The sequence below is a fragment of the Epinephelus fuscoguttatus genome, linkage group LG1, assembly GCF_011397635.1.
Source record: "Epinephelus fuscoguttatus linkage group LG1, E.fuscoguttatus.final_Chr_v1".
NCBI lineage: Eukaryota > Metazoa > Chordata > Actinopteri > Perciformes > Serranidae > Epinephelus > Epinephelus fuscoguttatus.
Window position 1 is genome coordinate 41,191,210 of NC_064752.1, and position 16,887 is coordinate 41,208,096.

The 16,887-nt window shown below is 41.2% G+C and overlaps 1 protein-coding gene across 2 annotated transcripts in view; it reads left to right on the forward strand.

Annotated features, from left to right (window-relative positions):
* Positions 1 to 16,887, forward strand: part of LOC125886649 (band 4.1-like protein 1) — a 111,691-nt gene that overhangs the window by 80,742 nt on the left and 14,062 nt on the right. Inside the window, exons 8-19 of one of the 2 annotated variants that reach the window (XM_049573004.1) lie at positions 135 to 222; positions 334 to 486; positions 2,449 to 2,546; positions 2,634 to 2,809; positions 4,567 to 4,790; positions 5,205 to 5,240; positions 5,902 to 5,946; positions 8,682 to 8,831; positions 10,094 to 10,180; positions 10,483 to 11,901; positions 14,803 to 14,853; positions 16,119 to 16,478. In XM_049573004.1, coding sequence (XP_049428961.1) covers positions 135 to 222; positions 334 to 486; positions 2,449 to 2,546; positions 2,634 to 2,809; positions 4,567 to 4,790; positions 5,205 to 5,240; positions 5,902 to 5,946; positions 8,682 to 8,831; positions 10,094 to 10,180; positions 10,483 to 11,901; positions 14,803 to 14,853; positions 16,119 to 16,478 — 2,887 coding nt within the window. The remainder of the gene's footprint in view (positions 1 to 134; positions 223 to 333; positions 487 to 2,448; positions 2,547 to 2,633; positions 2,810 to 4,566; positions 4,791 to 5,204; positions 5,241 to 5,901; positions 5,947 to 8,681; positions 8,832 to 10,093; positions 10,181 to 10,482; positions 11,902 to 14,802; positions 14,854 to 16,118; positions 16,479 to 16,887) is intronic. The other variant, XM_049573005.1, reaches the window with a different exon arrangement.

Genomic DNA, 16,887 nt, shown 5'->3' on the forward strand with positions numbered 1-16,887 from the left:
TACCAGGAATTTAGAATTGAAGCTATCAAGCATATTACCAAGATAATTCTGCTCCCACTGTGCGAGATTATGGATTTATATTTTAAGAAGCCTGTTGACGTTAGTTACAGATATTAACGTTATTCTGCCCACAGGGGGATGACTCCAGCAGAGGCAGAAATTAACTTCTTGGAGAATGCGAAGAAATTGTCCATGTATGGAGTGGACCTCCATCATGCTAAGGTTGGCTGCTTCCAAAGTTATCTTAATTTGCATGAAAGTGGCTTTACAAGGACGCATTCAGTGTCGCTGTTAAATCATTTCTGCCTCTTTGCTGTACCTTGTTCTCTCTAGGATTCTGAAGGGATTGACATAATGTTGGGTGTCTGTGCCAACGGCCTGCTGATTTACCGTGATCGGCTGAGGATCAACCGCTTTGCATGGCCAAAGATCCTTAAGATCTCCTACAAGAGGAGCAACTTCTACATCAAGATACGACCTGGAGAGGTATGCAGTACAATTAAGGATCATTAAACGTGTACTCTGTCAATTTCACACATAAAAAATTGTTTATTTGCCTTAGGTCATGCTACTTAACAAAAAACAGTTGTGCAATGTCCTCTTAGCTTTGGAAGAGCTTTATCCAGTAAAAAAAACAACCCCTTATGATATCATAGTGATGTCACGTGAGATATCTGGGTTCAAATTTATAACAGAAAGCCTGCGTTTCAAACTGGGGGATGTGGGATGAGTGGGGAGTGGTACTATTCCTAGGCCTGGTGCAGTGACCTCTTGGAGTCTCTGCTCTTGCCTTATAATGGCAGCTTCAGAAAGTCTTTTTTTTTTGGATTAAATAAGTTGAATATAACCTGCTAAATGGTGAGAAGAGGTGCTGATAGGTTGATAGGTATTTTTTTTACGTTTAGACCTAGTGGCCTCTAGTTTTGCAGACCGGGCGAGGCGGAGGCGCAGCGCACCTGCGCTTCACCAACTGGGTATGGCCAGCCAAATTTTGCAAGTTTGGCACACCGTGCGCGCTGGCGCAGCTACTCCTCTTTCCCACCTCCGTCCCTCCTCCAACCTGCGCGAGTCAGAAAGAGGGAGGAGAGAAGGCGTGGAGTGGGTTTTACACACATCACACCAATCAAATGAGCCCCTCTCCTCGCCCTTAAATGCGCCGCGCCGGGAAACTAGAGGCCAGTGCCTTAATTTTCATCTAAATTTTGTTGCACCTCAAAATCTAGTCTTGAGTCTCCTTAGCTAGGCTCGCTAGGGATTTCAAAGCCACAAAATGAAAAGTCTCAGAGGAAAAAATGATGGTTTAATAATGCATGGAAAGATCTGTTTGCTTTCACCGCCAATGCTGCAAAGTTAAAGTACCAAATAATAATTACAGTAATAGCCCACTGCACTGTGTTAAAACATATCAATGAATGCTCATTTACACCTAGTAGTCATGTTGATTTAATTTAGAGAATTTAGACATATTAATTTAGACTTCATAGGCTGTGTTACTGTCAGTATTAGGCTTAAACATGTTTTGCAGCTCCAGACAGATTTTTTTTTTTTTTAATTGGTATTTTGATAATAAAGGTTGCCGATCCCTGCTTTAGACAGAGCCAGGGTAGCTGTTTCCCCCTGCTCCCAATCTTTATGCTAAGCTAAGCTGACCAGCTCGTGGCTCCAGACACATATTTAGCACACAGACACGAGAATGGTATTGATCTTCCCATCTAATGCTCTGCAAGAAGGTGAATAAGCCTATTTCCCAAAATGTCAAACTATTCCTTCAAGCAATGACCTCAGATTTTGAGTACAGTAATAGCTGATGTTCTGTCACAGCCATTACTGTTGAAAGTCACTGCAGGAATGAATGTGTGGTCATTGTGCTGAGCACATGGCTGTAAAAATCCGCTGCTTTATACCTCCAGTTTTTGCCCCTCTGCACAGTCAGGGTCTATATTCTGGCCCTCCTCATTGTGCTGTGCAGCGCTGCAGCTTATCCTCCATGCTGAGCCTCAGTGTGACAGGCTGTCTGGGCCAGACCCAGTCAAGTGACAGAGCCGCACAGTGAGCCTGTGATCGAGCCAAATAAAGAGCCCCTTTAACAGAGCGGTTGCAGCTGCAGCCACAGCCAGAATAGAGGGATAAAGAGTGTAAATATAGAGCCATGAAATAGTGTTCCTCCCATTTGCTCTCAGTGTCTGAGCATTGGATGTTATCCTTCCTCTGCTTAGATCTGCTCCTTTCTGTCCAGTTGGCAAAATTCATGTTCTCAGTGTGTTTGCTTATATAGTAGTAATAGTATCCACGCTAGCACAAAGTAAAGACTGCTTTATAGATTGGGTTTGCCCTAAACTTTTATCCACGGAGAAATACTGAGGTGCCCTTCAGCAAAAGAGAGTAAACACACCAGGTGCTATACCTCACACCATTTCTCTCTGTCTCCCTGTGCTCTCTCCCCTCCAGTATGAGCAGTTTGAAAGTACAATCGGGTTTAAGCTCCCTAACCACAGAGCTGCCAAGAGGCTGTGGAAGGTCTGCATTGAGCATCACACCTTCTTCAGGTACGAATTGATCTGGTCTCATGGTTCATCAGGCGTAGCTCCAGCTAAAGTGTGTGTTTTATAATGCTCACTGGTTTGTTTTCACAGGCTGGTGTCTCCAGAGCCTCCTCCTAAGGGCTTCTTGGTGATGGGTTCAAAGTTTCGATACAGTGGAAGGACACAGGCTCAAACCAGACAGGCCAGTGCTCTTATAGACCGGCCTGCTCCACACTTTGAGCGTTCCACCAGCAAGAGGTACCTGCTGTCCAGGAGCTTGGACGGAGGTGAGAGCCACAGTAGCTCCCAGAGAGATCTACTTATGGAGTGTCTAAAGTCACAATTTTGAGATAGACCTTTAAAGGAATAGTTGGACATATGGACAATTGGAAACACACTTTTTTCCTGCTTTATTGCAAAGTTATTTACGGCCAGAAGATGTGTATCTCAGCTTTACATAAAACCTGGTAGCAGAAGAAATACTTAGCCTTGCTCTGTCCAGCTAATTTGTCATTTGATCAATCCATACAAAATTTTAAGTGTATAAACAATAAACTGCAGTTTTAGGGGGGTTCTCTAGTCCCTGCTCCAGGCCAAAAAAAATAGTCCTTCACATAACCCTACTGTTTTTACACTTAAATTTTCATCTTTAGATAGAACTAGGCTAGCCGTTTCTCATTGCCTCTGGTCTTTATGCTAAGCTAAGGTAACTCTTTGCCTGACATAGCTTCACATTGACAGACAGATAAGATAGTGGTATAGAACTTCTCAACTAAATCTTGGCCTGAATGCAAGTAAGGGTACCTTTATACCTAGCCTGTTCAGTTTGGTTCGAACAAACCGATAGTAGTTTTGGCCCTAATCCCACTCAGTGGTTTCATATTAGGTATCTGCCAATATTAGCCTGATCTGATACTAATTAACAAAGCACCCGATGATTTGAAATACATATGTATCGGAGACATTTAACAGCTTTAGCTTGACTTTTTCCACACCTTTTTTTTTTCACAATTTAATCCAAAACCTAAAGGTCCTGGTTCAAACTATTAAGTTTATAAGCTTAAAGGGATAGTTCTGATCTTATAAAGTAGGGCTGCATGAAGTACTTATCCGTAGTCAGCGAATTACAAACAGTAGGTGGTGTGTAGCACACCCCCACTTTGGAAAAGCAGGCAGGAGTACCGATGCGTAAGTCATGTACCGCTGTGAAATGTTAGCAGCTGCAAAACGTATCAGTTTATGTGTACGCTATAATGAGACTATTTTTACTGCTACCATTCCTTCACATAGCGTTTTCAGATGAAGGAACCATTAGCAGCATCAGTGCCCCATCTATGTTCTCATGAAAGCCACCAGACTCTATTGAGAAAAACAGTAATTTTAGTTCGCTGAACACAGGAGCTGCTGGTATACTGGATGTTTGTTTGCATAAGTGTGATTCTGGTGAATCTGAGGTAACCCTACCGAACAAAGTCATGTAAAAACACAAACAAACTAACTGATCAAGGCAGCGGTAGACCAGCAGCTCCTGAGTTCAGCACTGGTAAAATACAATTTTCCTCAAAGGAGTCTGGTGTTGAAGAAAGTGATGTAACAACTTAAGTTCGCTGTTGGACATAGCTGTCTGATGACAAGATACAGCAGTGAAAATATTCCAAATATAACATACGTTAAAACTGATACTGAGTTTTTTAGGTGGCTAAAATATGTTTTACTGCTGCCCCCTCCACAGCTGTACACTGCTTAGCTTCTGTGTCGCTGCTTCTACCTGTCTCTCCAACATCTACTGTCAGTAATACACTGACTATGTATAAGTACCTCACACCAACCCCACTTCAAAAGAATCAAACTATCCCCCGAAAATTTTTGATCCAACATGAATGAAATATTAACTGGAGAATATGACTCTAATGACTTTAACCGATCTACAGGCGCAAAAGCACCCTCAGCTTATTTCCCAGAATGACCAACTATTGCTTTAAAACTCCACATCAGCTGAACTCTGACTTGTCTCTCATGATAATTCAACTCTTGTCACCGGCAGAGTTTTCACGGCCGGTTTCAGCCATGTGTGAGAACCATGACGGCCTATCCCACCGCAGCATCAGTGAACAGCGTCGCCTCCACAGCCCCTCTGTGGACGAGCAGGAGACTGAGCTGGAGCCCAGTTTGGAGCAGGACGAGGAGGACAAGGACCAAGAGCGGGGCGGGGAGACGCAGCAAGACTATGACGGCAACATCACTCCGAGCAGAAAGAAGGAGATCTTGGTAGTAAAGATTTCCTAATACACTGTGCTAAAGCTGATGTTAAAATTTGGGATGGTCCAAAAGTATACAGCTTTAGTCACCTTGAAGACAACTCCAGCCTTGGTGCAGGGAGATGGCATGGACTGGGTGCTGATGTAAAATGGGTGCAGAACAAGCTTCTCAGGCCAATTTAGACTTATCCAGCAGGGGCATAACGCTGTGGTGGCTTTGGTGGATTTAGCCTTTACTAACTCTTCTCCTTTCACTCCTATTCACTCAGGCTTATATGCTTACACTGCACTGCTCATAAATCCCACTGACAGCTTTACAGTTTTTTTTTAACCCTTTCTCATTATGCTGAGAGATGCAAACTCAACCCTAGCCCTGTGTTGCTAACACGCTATTTCTTTTTTTCTAACTCTCGCTGGCGATAAGGAGGAGGCTGGGTCACCAGTTGACAGTAAACAGGAGGTATTTGGTGTCTGGTGATTTGGTCTCTGTCTGTCTGTATACCTGAATTATTCATCCATCAATAAGTATATCTGTCTGATTTTTCTAATTCTCTCCGCCTGTCTTCCACTGTCTGACTGTGGCAGTCAACACTCATCATATAAAAAAAACGGTGCTGCATTGCACCATATAAGCAAGTGATGTTGTTACGGTTGCGCCTGGACTTAGTTGTCATGGTTAAGCATCCCAGCAAACGTTTGACTGACAGTGATTGGTATGGTAGGGACAACTGAAGCACAGCACAATCTGACACACTTAAAAAGCTTTAGAAAGCAGTTTGAACTGATATGAGAAAGATATTTCTGTCTAGACTTTACAAATTGGCAAGAGCAGTTATGAAAGATCCAAGAAGGCACTTTTATATTGACGATATATTTGCATTACTCGATTATCATCTTCCAAAATGTCTGCTGGGATGTATTTTCAAATAATTTCCAAATTTGTCGTGGCATGATAACACATGGCCAAATGTAGCCCTCCTATCTGTCTGCCTGCCTGTGCTCTGACTGACTGACGCTCTACCACCCTGTCTCTGCATCTGACCTTGTTCCTGCACTCTCTGGCCCCGCACTCTTCACCTCTGACCCCTCTTTTGCTCGCCCACCCTCCTGCCCCAACTCAGCTCTCTCAGTTGGACCAGGAGGCCACTCCTCGGCACAAACAGGAGGTACAGGTTCCTGTCTTCAGCCCTTGTGCTTGTTGTCGTGTGTGCTGCATTTCCTTCACACCTTTAGTCTCTGGAGGTTTTCACAGATTTGCCTGCACCTTTGACCAAAAGATATTTTTGTATTTCTTTTAGAATGTTTTAGAGATTTTAGACAACTGGTCACAGTGAGCACAGTATACTGTCAAGTTAGTCTCTAGTGAAATACCTCTCTGTTATCAGAAATTAGAGAAAGCCTGTCATTCAAAATCCTATTTCAGCTAAGGTACAGAAGAATTATCTGCTACATGCACTTAAAAATGTCAAAATTAAAAGTAGGCTACTTGTTCTACAGAAAACAGCCCTTGACTAAAAGAGGCATCTGGTTGACTTTTTCCATTGACTTTATTAGCAATCATGCAGCCTGTAAGTTGTAAAATGCAACTGAACATCAGTATTCACATCAGTATTTGCAACAAAACTTGTGGCCAAACAAGGCAATGGAGAATGTCAGTCCAAGTGAGTTTGCACTTAATTTTAATGTGGACATTCTACACAGACATTTTTATTTCATCTTCTCTTTAGTTTTTTTTTGTAAATAAGGATTTGCTTGTAAAATAAGATTATGAAAACTATTAATAGGGAAACTATCGTAGAAACCAAAACTGCATATTTGATGCCTCAAAAAGAATGAATAAAAAGTGTGTACTGTAAAAAATGACATTGAACCAAAAAATAAGAAAAAAAACTTTACATACATTACATTATTATATGGTTAGTGCTGAAGCAGTTTACTGTTATAGCTGGTAAAGGTGAGGGCTACTGTAAATGACTTTATATACAAACTGTAAAATCTGACAAGTTGATCTTAAAAGAATAACAACAAAAAACTGTCAGTCAACTCTGATTGATTTGAAAAAGGTACTTAAATGTAACCATTAGTCATATGTTATGTTTACTTTAAATCTAGTTGTTGAGTTAATTACAAAATAGTTGTATATACATAATTTTGTTAGGTTTTTGCAACTTAAGAATGACAAGTGAAATTAAATTGTGCTTTCTAATTTTTAGCAACTTCAGTAAATCAAGTAAGTCTGACTTAGCTGAACAGTTATGTTTACTCAGCAGAATTAAGGAAACTGATTGCCTCATAAAGATAAAGTGAAAACAAAGCACAGTCATTAGTTTGCAGGATTTTTTAAATTTTATTTTAACATAACGCATTTTGAGGCCAGTCTTTGTGGAAACAAAAGAAGTTATACAGTCTAAACAAATCCAGTTTAAAGCCTTATATAATAACCGTTAAAAAAAATCTAGAAATAGTCAGACTTTATCAGACAAATTATGCATTGAATTGTAATAAACAAAACAGCTCTGTGGGTGTTAACATTGTGCTATATCTGTATTCTGCTGGATGCAAATTATTCAGTCACTGTAGTATATTCTTATGTTATTGTTAACAGAACTTGAGGATATCCTAACTCCACCACATCATACCACAAATTTTCTTTGTCAAGAGTAAGTTAGGTCAGACTTACTTGGTTTACTTAAGTTACTAACACTTCAAAAGGCCAGTGTTACTTGTCATATTTAAATTGCAACAACTTCATAAAATTAAGTAAATACAACTTAATTTTAAGTACACTTAATAATAAGAATATATATAATGCAAAACACATCTTAAGACTAATAGTTATATTTACTTACATTTTTCAAGGCTATTCATTTCCTAGATTTTTTAATTAAGGTCAACTGGTCAGATTTTAATCCAGTGATTCCTAACCTGGGGCCAGGCCCCTCCAGCAGGTCCCATGGGGTCATACACAATTTGTATTCTTTTTTTTTTTTTTTTTTTTACTTTTCTCTCATCTTGCCTTCTTGTTAAACATTGGATATTCTGACCTCCTTGGGCCTTATTATTTAAACAAAGCGATCTCAGAAGTTTCAAGGGTAAATGTCTGAAAATATTGGTCAAACTTCGAACAATTCATGAACACGTAAAACACAACAAGGAGCTCTTAGTAAAGACTGCATATATATTTTTTTTACTTCAATGCTTTTTTAAATAGAAAGAGGACTGTGGATTGTTAACCTCCATCACTTTTATTAAAAACACATTACTAAGGCATCTCTTGTATGTATGAACATGACGAATAATTACAATAAGAAAAAAACGTTTAATGTATGGGCGCCTGAATATTGTTTTAAGATGGACTTGTATTTTAATCTATTCTTTAACATGCAAAGTTACAAGTACTTACAGCTTTCAAAGGTTAATTTAGTCAAGTAGAATGCTGGAGATTTTTCCCTGAATTGTTGTGGAGTAGCAGTAAAAAGTAGCAGAAAGTGGCAACACTCAAAATTGTACCATAACACAGCTGAGTACATGTATAAAATTACTTTCCACCACTGACCTTAATCACTCCAAACAAAAGAAATATTGCAGAATTTCAATTATCCAAAAAGGTTAATAGATGTTACATATTCATTTCCTCATTCATCTACTTTACATTAAGTGCCTTGATTGTCTACAAATCTTATTCAACTATAAATATATTTGTTTTTGTTTTCTGTGAGCCTCAACAGCACCTTAAATGTCATTGCTCTCCACGACACAGAGCAGTAAAACACTACTGTAATTTTTGTTGTCATCAGTCATCAGATGTGTTGATGTGAAAAAAAGATGCTGACATCCCACTAATCTATGCACGCTTCTCTACCCGTCTTTTTTGTCCCGTCTTCCGCACATTTCCCTCCAGTTTCTTGATAAGTCAAAGGACGTCTTGCTGAAGCACCAGGCCAGCATCAACGAGCTAAAGAGAGCCCTGAGGGAGCCTAACAGCAAGCTGTCTTACCGCGAGAAACGTCTGTCAGCCACCTCACCGACAGGCACACCAGAGAAGAAGGCTGTGAGTAGGGGCTTACGCTAGTGGGGTGGGGTAATGTGGGCTCTTAAGTCTACTATGGTCAATATCTCAAATCCAGCAAACTGTGATGCTTGACATTCCATTAGAGGGCATTAATATTCCCATCTGGGCACTGCCATGTTGAATTCCTCTCTTTGCTACTTGACTCAAGGCTAAACAGGTCATATTTTTATCACATAGAGAAACTTGTTTTGCATGTTTTTTGTATGCTCTTTTCATTTGAATAATTCAAGCCTGAAGATGCACAATATGGTTGGTGAAGGTAGTCATGGCTGTTTAATTTTTGTCCTATAGGCAGTTCAAACACCTATCTCCTGTGCAAAGATGCTATTGCTCACAGGAGGAAAATTAAAAAATCTGCAGTTTATTTTAAGACATGTGTGTAATGAAGTGTATTCTGACTCTCTCTTGTGTACCCAAATTATTCTGACAAAATCTCTGAGGTACTCGAAGATGACTGACAAGTAGCACAGAAGGAAGCATCTTGATGAGATTAGTGTCAAGATGTTTTTGAGATTTACTCAATGTGAGGCACTTGAGAAATAATTATCAGTTATCTTTTTTTTTATTTTCCTTGATTGCCTAACAGTGACACAGTTTTCTTTATGCCAGATCACGAAAGCTCTTGAGCTTTGATCACATTTTGGTAATTAGGCTTTTGAAGATAGAGCACTGAGATTGTACTCTTAGGATAGGATAGTTTGGTTTTTGCCGTTGCCTAAGTTGTCTTCACACAATCTCTCATCTGCTGTCTGGGATGATCAGATTAAACCCATAGAATGTCAAGCGTTGTCTGCAGCAGAAAATGTAATCTCCCATGTGTCTCATTCCAGGTAAGAGGGAGGGGGGGTATTATTCTGTTTGACTGACAGTCGAAGGCTGGGGAAGTCTCTGTGCTCTTGACGGTTTCCAAAAGATTCATTCGAACTCAACTCTTTGATGTAGTTACAGGGAAAAAAAAATATTTGCATTGCAAATGTCTGCTGATTTGGTTATGTGGATTTGGTGGCTGTCAGGTCCGTGGGATTGCATGATTTTAGTTTGAAGTTCATTAAAAAGTTTCTTCAGAATAACTCAGTGAAGTCCTGTTAGCACTGATTCTGTCTGCCTTTCTCATTTTCTCGCTTTTGCATGAAATGTTTTTATTGTGCATCTTACTAATTTACTCCCTCATTTTGAGTCCAAGCTCTAACAGCTGTTCTTCCTTCTCTTTTAAACTCTCTCCTCTGCCTCTTGTCGGCCAGTTGGTGGGCCGAGCAGTGGGAAAGGACCCTGTTAACAGCCTGTCTGTTGAGGGTTTCGTCCAGAAGACTCTGGTGACTTCACCTGAGGTTGCACATCTTTCACTCCTCCTTTTCATGATGGCTTACTATTTATAACATTTGTGGTTTGGTGAAATGCACCGCCTACCGTGCATCCCTATCATTCATATGCCCATCTGTATAAGAAAACGCCACCACATACTGTCCAACAGTTCCCTAAATGCAAATTCATGTTTACCAAAACTTGGGTACCTTCTCTACCGTTTGTACATTTTGTTCTCTTTTCTGTGATTCAAATGACTGTAGATTTCATTATTTGCAGCACTTGTGCTTGGCGTGTCTAACTGTGTTTAATCTATACCAACATGTAGGGCTCTGAGGAGTGGGTATTGATTGAAAAACAAGAAACTTATCAACAGGACCATGACTGGAAGGCAGAAGAAAAGAACAAATCTCTCACATCTGATTCCTCATGGGAGAAAAAGGAGCTTGAAAAAGAGATAGACGTTACCAAGATGATACATAAAGAGCTAACAGGGTATGACAGAAAAGAAATGAAAAGCCATATTGATGAATTTCCATCAACAAAAACATCCAGGGAGGCAGATGAATGCTGTGAACCTCGGCTGACGAACAAAAGTCGTTTTATGATTCAATTATCCGAGAATGCAGACTCCTCTAAAGACAAATCTCAAAGTAAACCGTCTCAAGCCTCAGACCCTGAGGCAAACAGCGATGTGGCTCCAGGCTCGCGCCAGATAAAGGAACGCACAGCTTCTAATCCAAGGAAAAAGAGGAGACCCCAGAGCTTAAATCTGGGAATGCCTGGTGAGCTCATCTACAGGAAAGGAAGCAGTGATTCTACTGAAGAAGAAAATGAGGGCTCAGACTCGGACAACAGTCCAGCAAAAACCTCTAAAACAGGAAATCATTGCGAGTCATCCCTGGGGGGGATGATAAAAGATGATGAGGGATCAGGAAAGGATCAGTCTGTCAGGGTCTATAAAGACAGCCAACAAGAGGATATATCAATAGGAGAAAGCAGGGAGGTCTCCACTCAAGGAACAGAGCAGGTAAAGAGAAAAGTGAGTCAGGCTGGGCCAGCTGATATTGATTTAGGCTCAGTGAACGGACCAAGAAAGATAGAACACGATAGTTCATTAGCAGGTGGTAAAGGGGAGTATGTGATGAAGGTGCGAGGAAAGGGCCTTATTGACAACAAGGAGCTAGCTGAGGTGAAACTGCGACAGGTCAGGACACATGAGAGAAAGATCAGTAGTTCTGGGGGAGAGGATATTGAGGGTTTCCTGGGAGACAGAGGTCAGAGGACATCTTTCCACCGACTGTCAGGCAGCAGCTACCAGTCGGAAATCACCAGGATTGTTCCTCTCAAGCCAGAGCGGTCAAAGAGCATAGCGTGTAAGGATGAAAGGGACAGGACAGGACAGGATGAGCCCACACGGCTCATGAGAAGAGAATACCGCTGGTCGGTGGGCTCTCCAGAGGGATCCTCAGACCTCGCTTGGACTGATGCCGCCACCTTCCATCCAGCATTTGCAGCAGATCTGGAGGGTATCGCTAAAGCAGAACATCACGATGATAGCTACCAGTCTGGTAGAGGACCTACAGAGAGTCAGTCCTTCGGCTCAAAGATTTCAGTGCTTCCTAAGATGGCTCCCCCAGCCCCGCCAGTGAAAACACAGAAGGCACGGGAGTCTGGACTAATACTGCGGAACAGCCGAAATGCCGGCAGGGAGCCGAGCCTGGATGCAGCCAAGAAGAGACACTCGGTAACTCTGCTTGGCATCTGCTATTCAGTCATTGGAATTAAAGCATCGCATGAGCTTCAGACAGACTCGCACGCCATTTTTCTTTTTTTCTACGTTTTCAGTGACTTGAAACACTCATCCATCTTACCTGTTCGTGCCTGTTTGAAGAGCAGGCGGAGCGGTACTTTTGCTCCGTCTTGTGGCAAAAATCTGTCAAAAAGTTTGGACATTTTCCCATATGGCAACCCAATCTATCCCTTCCCATTGCCCCCCCCCCCACAACATGCACCACACTGCCTGGCAAATCTGTACAGCTCACCACTGGCTGTGAAGTTTACAAAAAAAAAGAGACAAAGAAATCAATATCTCATGTTTTGGTTGTTGGTTTGTCTTCACCGTTTCTGAATTGTAAGCCTCAGATTTCTTTCCAGCTCACGTCAAGGAAAGAAAAGCTTACATATTATCATCGCTCTGATGATTTTTGCACATCTCTGTGCCATTTTCAAACTGGAAGTACAAAACAAACAATTTATTGCATACAAATTTGAGGAATAAAGGGTGAAAAGTACTGCCATCCATTACATTGCAACAGACAGCTATTATTCCCAAAATTATAGATAAATGGAGTATAGAATTGGTTTGCGCACAAATAATTGAGAAACTACATCAAATTGATGAACTTCTGTCAACAGAATTTACAAAATATCCCTCAAACCTTCCGATAGGTAAATCATAAATCAAATGCATTATTCTCCTCTGGATAGAAAACGAAGTGGTGATGTAAACACATTGGTTCCTCCAACTGTGATACCCCAGCAGGCAGTGAGCAGTCAGACACCACAGCTCAGTGCCTGACACAGTCAGATTTGCTGCTTTCATTTCACTGTTGGTATCATTAGGAGCCTGCACGCCTTTGGCACCGGAATGAAAGGAATTTAAAGTGAATAGACATGACAGCTTTCATCATTTCCCACCTTTTCATCTGAGTCAAGCTCTTGCATATATTGGATTAAACAGGCATGAGAAGAGGTGTTGCGTAGCTCTCAGTGTGTGAACAACCTCACTGGCGAGTGACAGTCATATCAAGATCACATTGAACTCGAGTGTGGGAAAAATATTAGGTGCTCCACCAAACGTGCGGACCCATTCGCACAGTCATTTTAACAGGCTTTGAAATACACCCCTGCACCTTTTATTGGACATTTAACATTATTATATGACAATAGCATTTGAATACTCCCTCATTGAAATTCAAGGTGCGTAGTGTTGCAACACTTTCTCAGTTGGTCAATGAGTGGCTGCTGCTATGCTGAAAACCTGCTCATGATACAAACTGCATGATTCTCTTGTCCTGCCTCTGCTAATTCTAACAAATAAACCTGGCTGTAGATGTTGTTGTTTTTGTTGCAGTGAGCTCACCTCTTTTCTGTCCTCTAAACTGTGTTGCTGTATATTACTGTGGAGTAGTGCTTGAAATTTGTGCCTGAATCCATTTGACCTGTCTGGATGTGAACAGACTCAGTGGGTTTTGTTTGGGTCTGACTGAATTTCTCCCCTAAACTTGGGTTTGAGTCATTTAAGTCTGGGTGAAGTAAAATCAGTAATGTTAGAAAATACTTGTTGAAAACGTGGGAAGACTGGGGACAATAAAGCCCTGAATTGCCGAGTTAGGGTATGGCCACTGGTGAATATTCGTCCACCATTTACTCCCATTCAATGTCACAGCTTCGACCAATATGAAAGAAATGACTACCTGACTAGCAGTGAGTCAGGAAACTAGCATGGAATGGAGGAAAATGTATCAATAACATCACATTTCACAATATTTATTAGCAAGCTAGCAAGCTTGCTGGCATCACTGTTGTTTCTTTCACCCCTCATGTGTAACAACTGAATTTAATATGTTCCACAAGCTCTTCTAGCTCATTCAGTCTAATAAAATCAATCAAATAAAACAAGAAAAATAGCAGTCGTGTACGTACCTTTCAGTCTTTCAGTCAGAATTAGCTACATGGCACAGCAGCTGCTGTTTGCTGCTGTGCTTTGTGCTAACTTTAGCTTTTGCTGCACAGTAGCTAGCTAGTCCTTTAGCTTAAAGTGGGTGTGCTTTGCGCTGTTGGGTTAGTTGCTAACGAGAGTTGACTGCAGCGCAGCAGCTAACTAGTTCTTTCGCCTCCAGCTCACCTGGTTGAGTGTGTGCCCCATATAGGCATAGGGTATTGTAGTGCCACAGGTTCAATTCCCTGTCCCACTCTCTCTCGCTGCACAATCATAGAGACAAAAAAAGCTTTAAAAATGATCTTTTAAAAAAGGGCTTTGCGCTACTGACTTAGCTGCTAATGAGAGTCTGTAGCAGCACAGTGGCTAACGAGTACTTTGGCTCAAGGTGTGTGCGCTTTGTGCAACTGGGTTAGCTGCTAAAGAGAACCTGTAGCTTTGATGCAGCTTGTTCTTCAGCTCAGCCCTTTAGTGGACGCGCACCCGGCATTTCTGAGCAAAGAATACTGATGACTTTTTCTATTTTTTTCCCCACAATTTTGAACTTGGCTGTGTTTTAATCATTCATATTGGGCTTGGTGGTTAATCACACACTTTTTGTGTGGTGTGACAAACTCAGAACACAAATTTATTTTTGCTTCACCCAGACTTTTGAGACTTTAAAAACACAGAATTATCAGCTACTTTGAAATGTGTGGCTATAACCAGATTCAGAGTCTCACTGAGCAGTGCACCACGATCCCAGTTTAGGCTGGGACTGAACTATTTTGTAGTCAGAACTCACTAAGCTCACATTTTCAGGCTCCACTCAAGCTCTGCTGTTAAGGTCTCTGTTTGTGTTGTGGCCTGTCAGTCCACTGGTCACTTCAGCTTGTGCTAACCTTCAGATGCTCTCTCTGCTCTTTCCTCTGCTTCCCCCTGCAGGAGCCTGTCTCTACTCCTGCCATTTATGAAGAGCCGTTTGCTGATTTCAAGGTTATTCATTCTCATTTAAACCCACCTCCATATACTCCACCCATCATCTCTTTTCCTCTCTGCATCCCTCACGGGTAAACTGCATACCCCTGAACTGACTGCACCAGTTTCTCCTGGTATATTATATATATATTTATATATCAAAAACAAAATAGCCAGAAGCTATAAAAGATGAAGTGTGTTAGTTTACAATGGCTACTCAGCAGCAGTCATCCATCATCATGAGTTTGGATTGAATGTGTAGGTGGAAAACCAATTGCCTTGCACTCTGCTATTACTGGCATGATCCAGTTTTTACTGTGATCTAATTAGCTAGTGTACATGTAATTAATATAAGTGGCATTACTTTAAATTAGCTGCCTCAGGAGCTTCATTATAAAAAAGTGGTTCCCAGCCCTTTGATCCTTTAAAACAGAGCTGTTTCACTTCTGACCTCTCATCACAGCTTACATCTCTGTAGTTTTTTAATCTTTGTTTTATTTGAACAGATACAGACAGTAGTGACTCCAGAGGCTGTAATGTTGAGAATAAAGTTATAAAGTTTTCAGGCTGACTGGAAAACTGCATGTAACATTTACTTTCGGCCTTCATTTTCTGACTTTTTAATGGGGATTATTTTCACGCAAGAAGTCCTTGTCATAGAACCTACATATTACCTAAAAAACATATATGCTGCACTCGTTCATTTTGATAAGACAATAAACTTTATTTTGTCTATGTACAAAAGGACTTTAACGTTAGCAGTTTTTTTCCGCCATCATTGTTGGATTTAGCTGCATCCTCATATATCAGTTTTAAAGCTACTGTTTGGAACTTTTACAAAAAATAACTTTCACAGAAACCATACATTTGATGACGTGTGTAGTCAGCATATATGGTCGAGTAATCACAACAAAGAATAAAATAAAGTTTTAATTTTGTGCCGTCGAATTATATATTTTGTTTTAATTCAAATTTATCTTGCGACCTCTCAGAGAGTTCTCTAAGTTTGGAGCCACTGATGTGATTCAAACCCTATTCATCATCCTACAGTCATTCAGCTTTTTATTTCTGACAGATTGCATGCCCTGTATTTTTCCTACTGTATATTCAGGATACTTGCATGTACAATAGCTTTGATTTTAAATCCTCCATGAATCCCAGCAAACACGAAACCCTCAAACATAAGGACGATGCCTCCACACTATTCCATTTCGTCTCCATCATCCATCAGTCTGCCGTTATGTAACCTTAGTGTGGTGATCCCATGTCTGTACCTACCTCAGAAGGAACTCGGGGACAGGAGGCCTCAGCCGAGCTTACCCTCAGAGGAGGAGCAGGAGCGGGACACGGTGGCCTGCATGAGGGAAACTCATCTCGGCATCGAGCGCAAGTGCTCCAGTATGACGGTCAGCTCCACGTCCAGCCTGGAGGCCGAGGTTGACTTCACCGTCATCATGGACCTCCACTCTGGCGTGGAGGATTTCTCTAAGGGCATGTCGGAGCTGGGAGAGAGGGAGCGACAGCCCGAGGTGGGCCGGGAGGACTTTGAGGAGACATCCAGGTTCTACTCTGCACGTCTAATGGGCTCCCGGGACAAGTCTCCCATAGAGGAAAAGCTCCCAGAGGAGGGAACACATCATGAGGTAGAATGAATGTATTCGTCCTTCCTCATCATCACCCACTGGATTCACCCTGCCTGGCTGGACTTGGTGCCATAACCTCCTGCAGCTTTTTTTTTGGTTTTTCGTTGGACCATTTGCCATTGTTTGAATTTGTTACTTTTTTTAATTTTTCAATTTTGTTTCACACTTTACATGTCTTGTTCTCTTTCTTGATGCATTAAGTCATGAGTTTTTCACTCATTTTATTTGTGTCAGTGTTTCTTTGACTTCCCTGCTGCATCATCATTTGCACGCTGTCATCAAGCTGAATAGTCCAATAAAAACCATTGTACTTCAGTGTTTGTTTCTTTAAAGTAGCAGTTTTCAAATGCTTTGTTCTGGAAAAACATGCTGCTTGTTAGCAAAGCGCCGCTTTCTGTTAAGACATGTT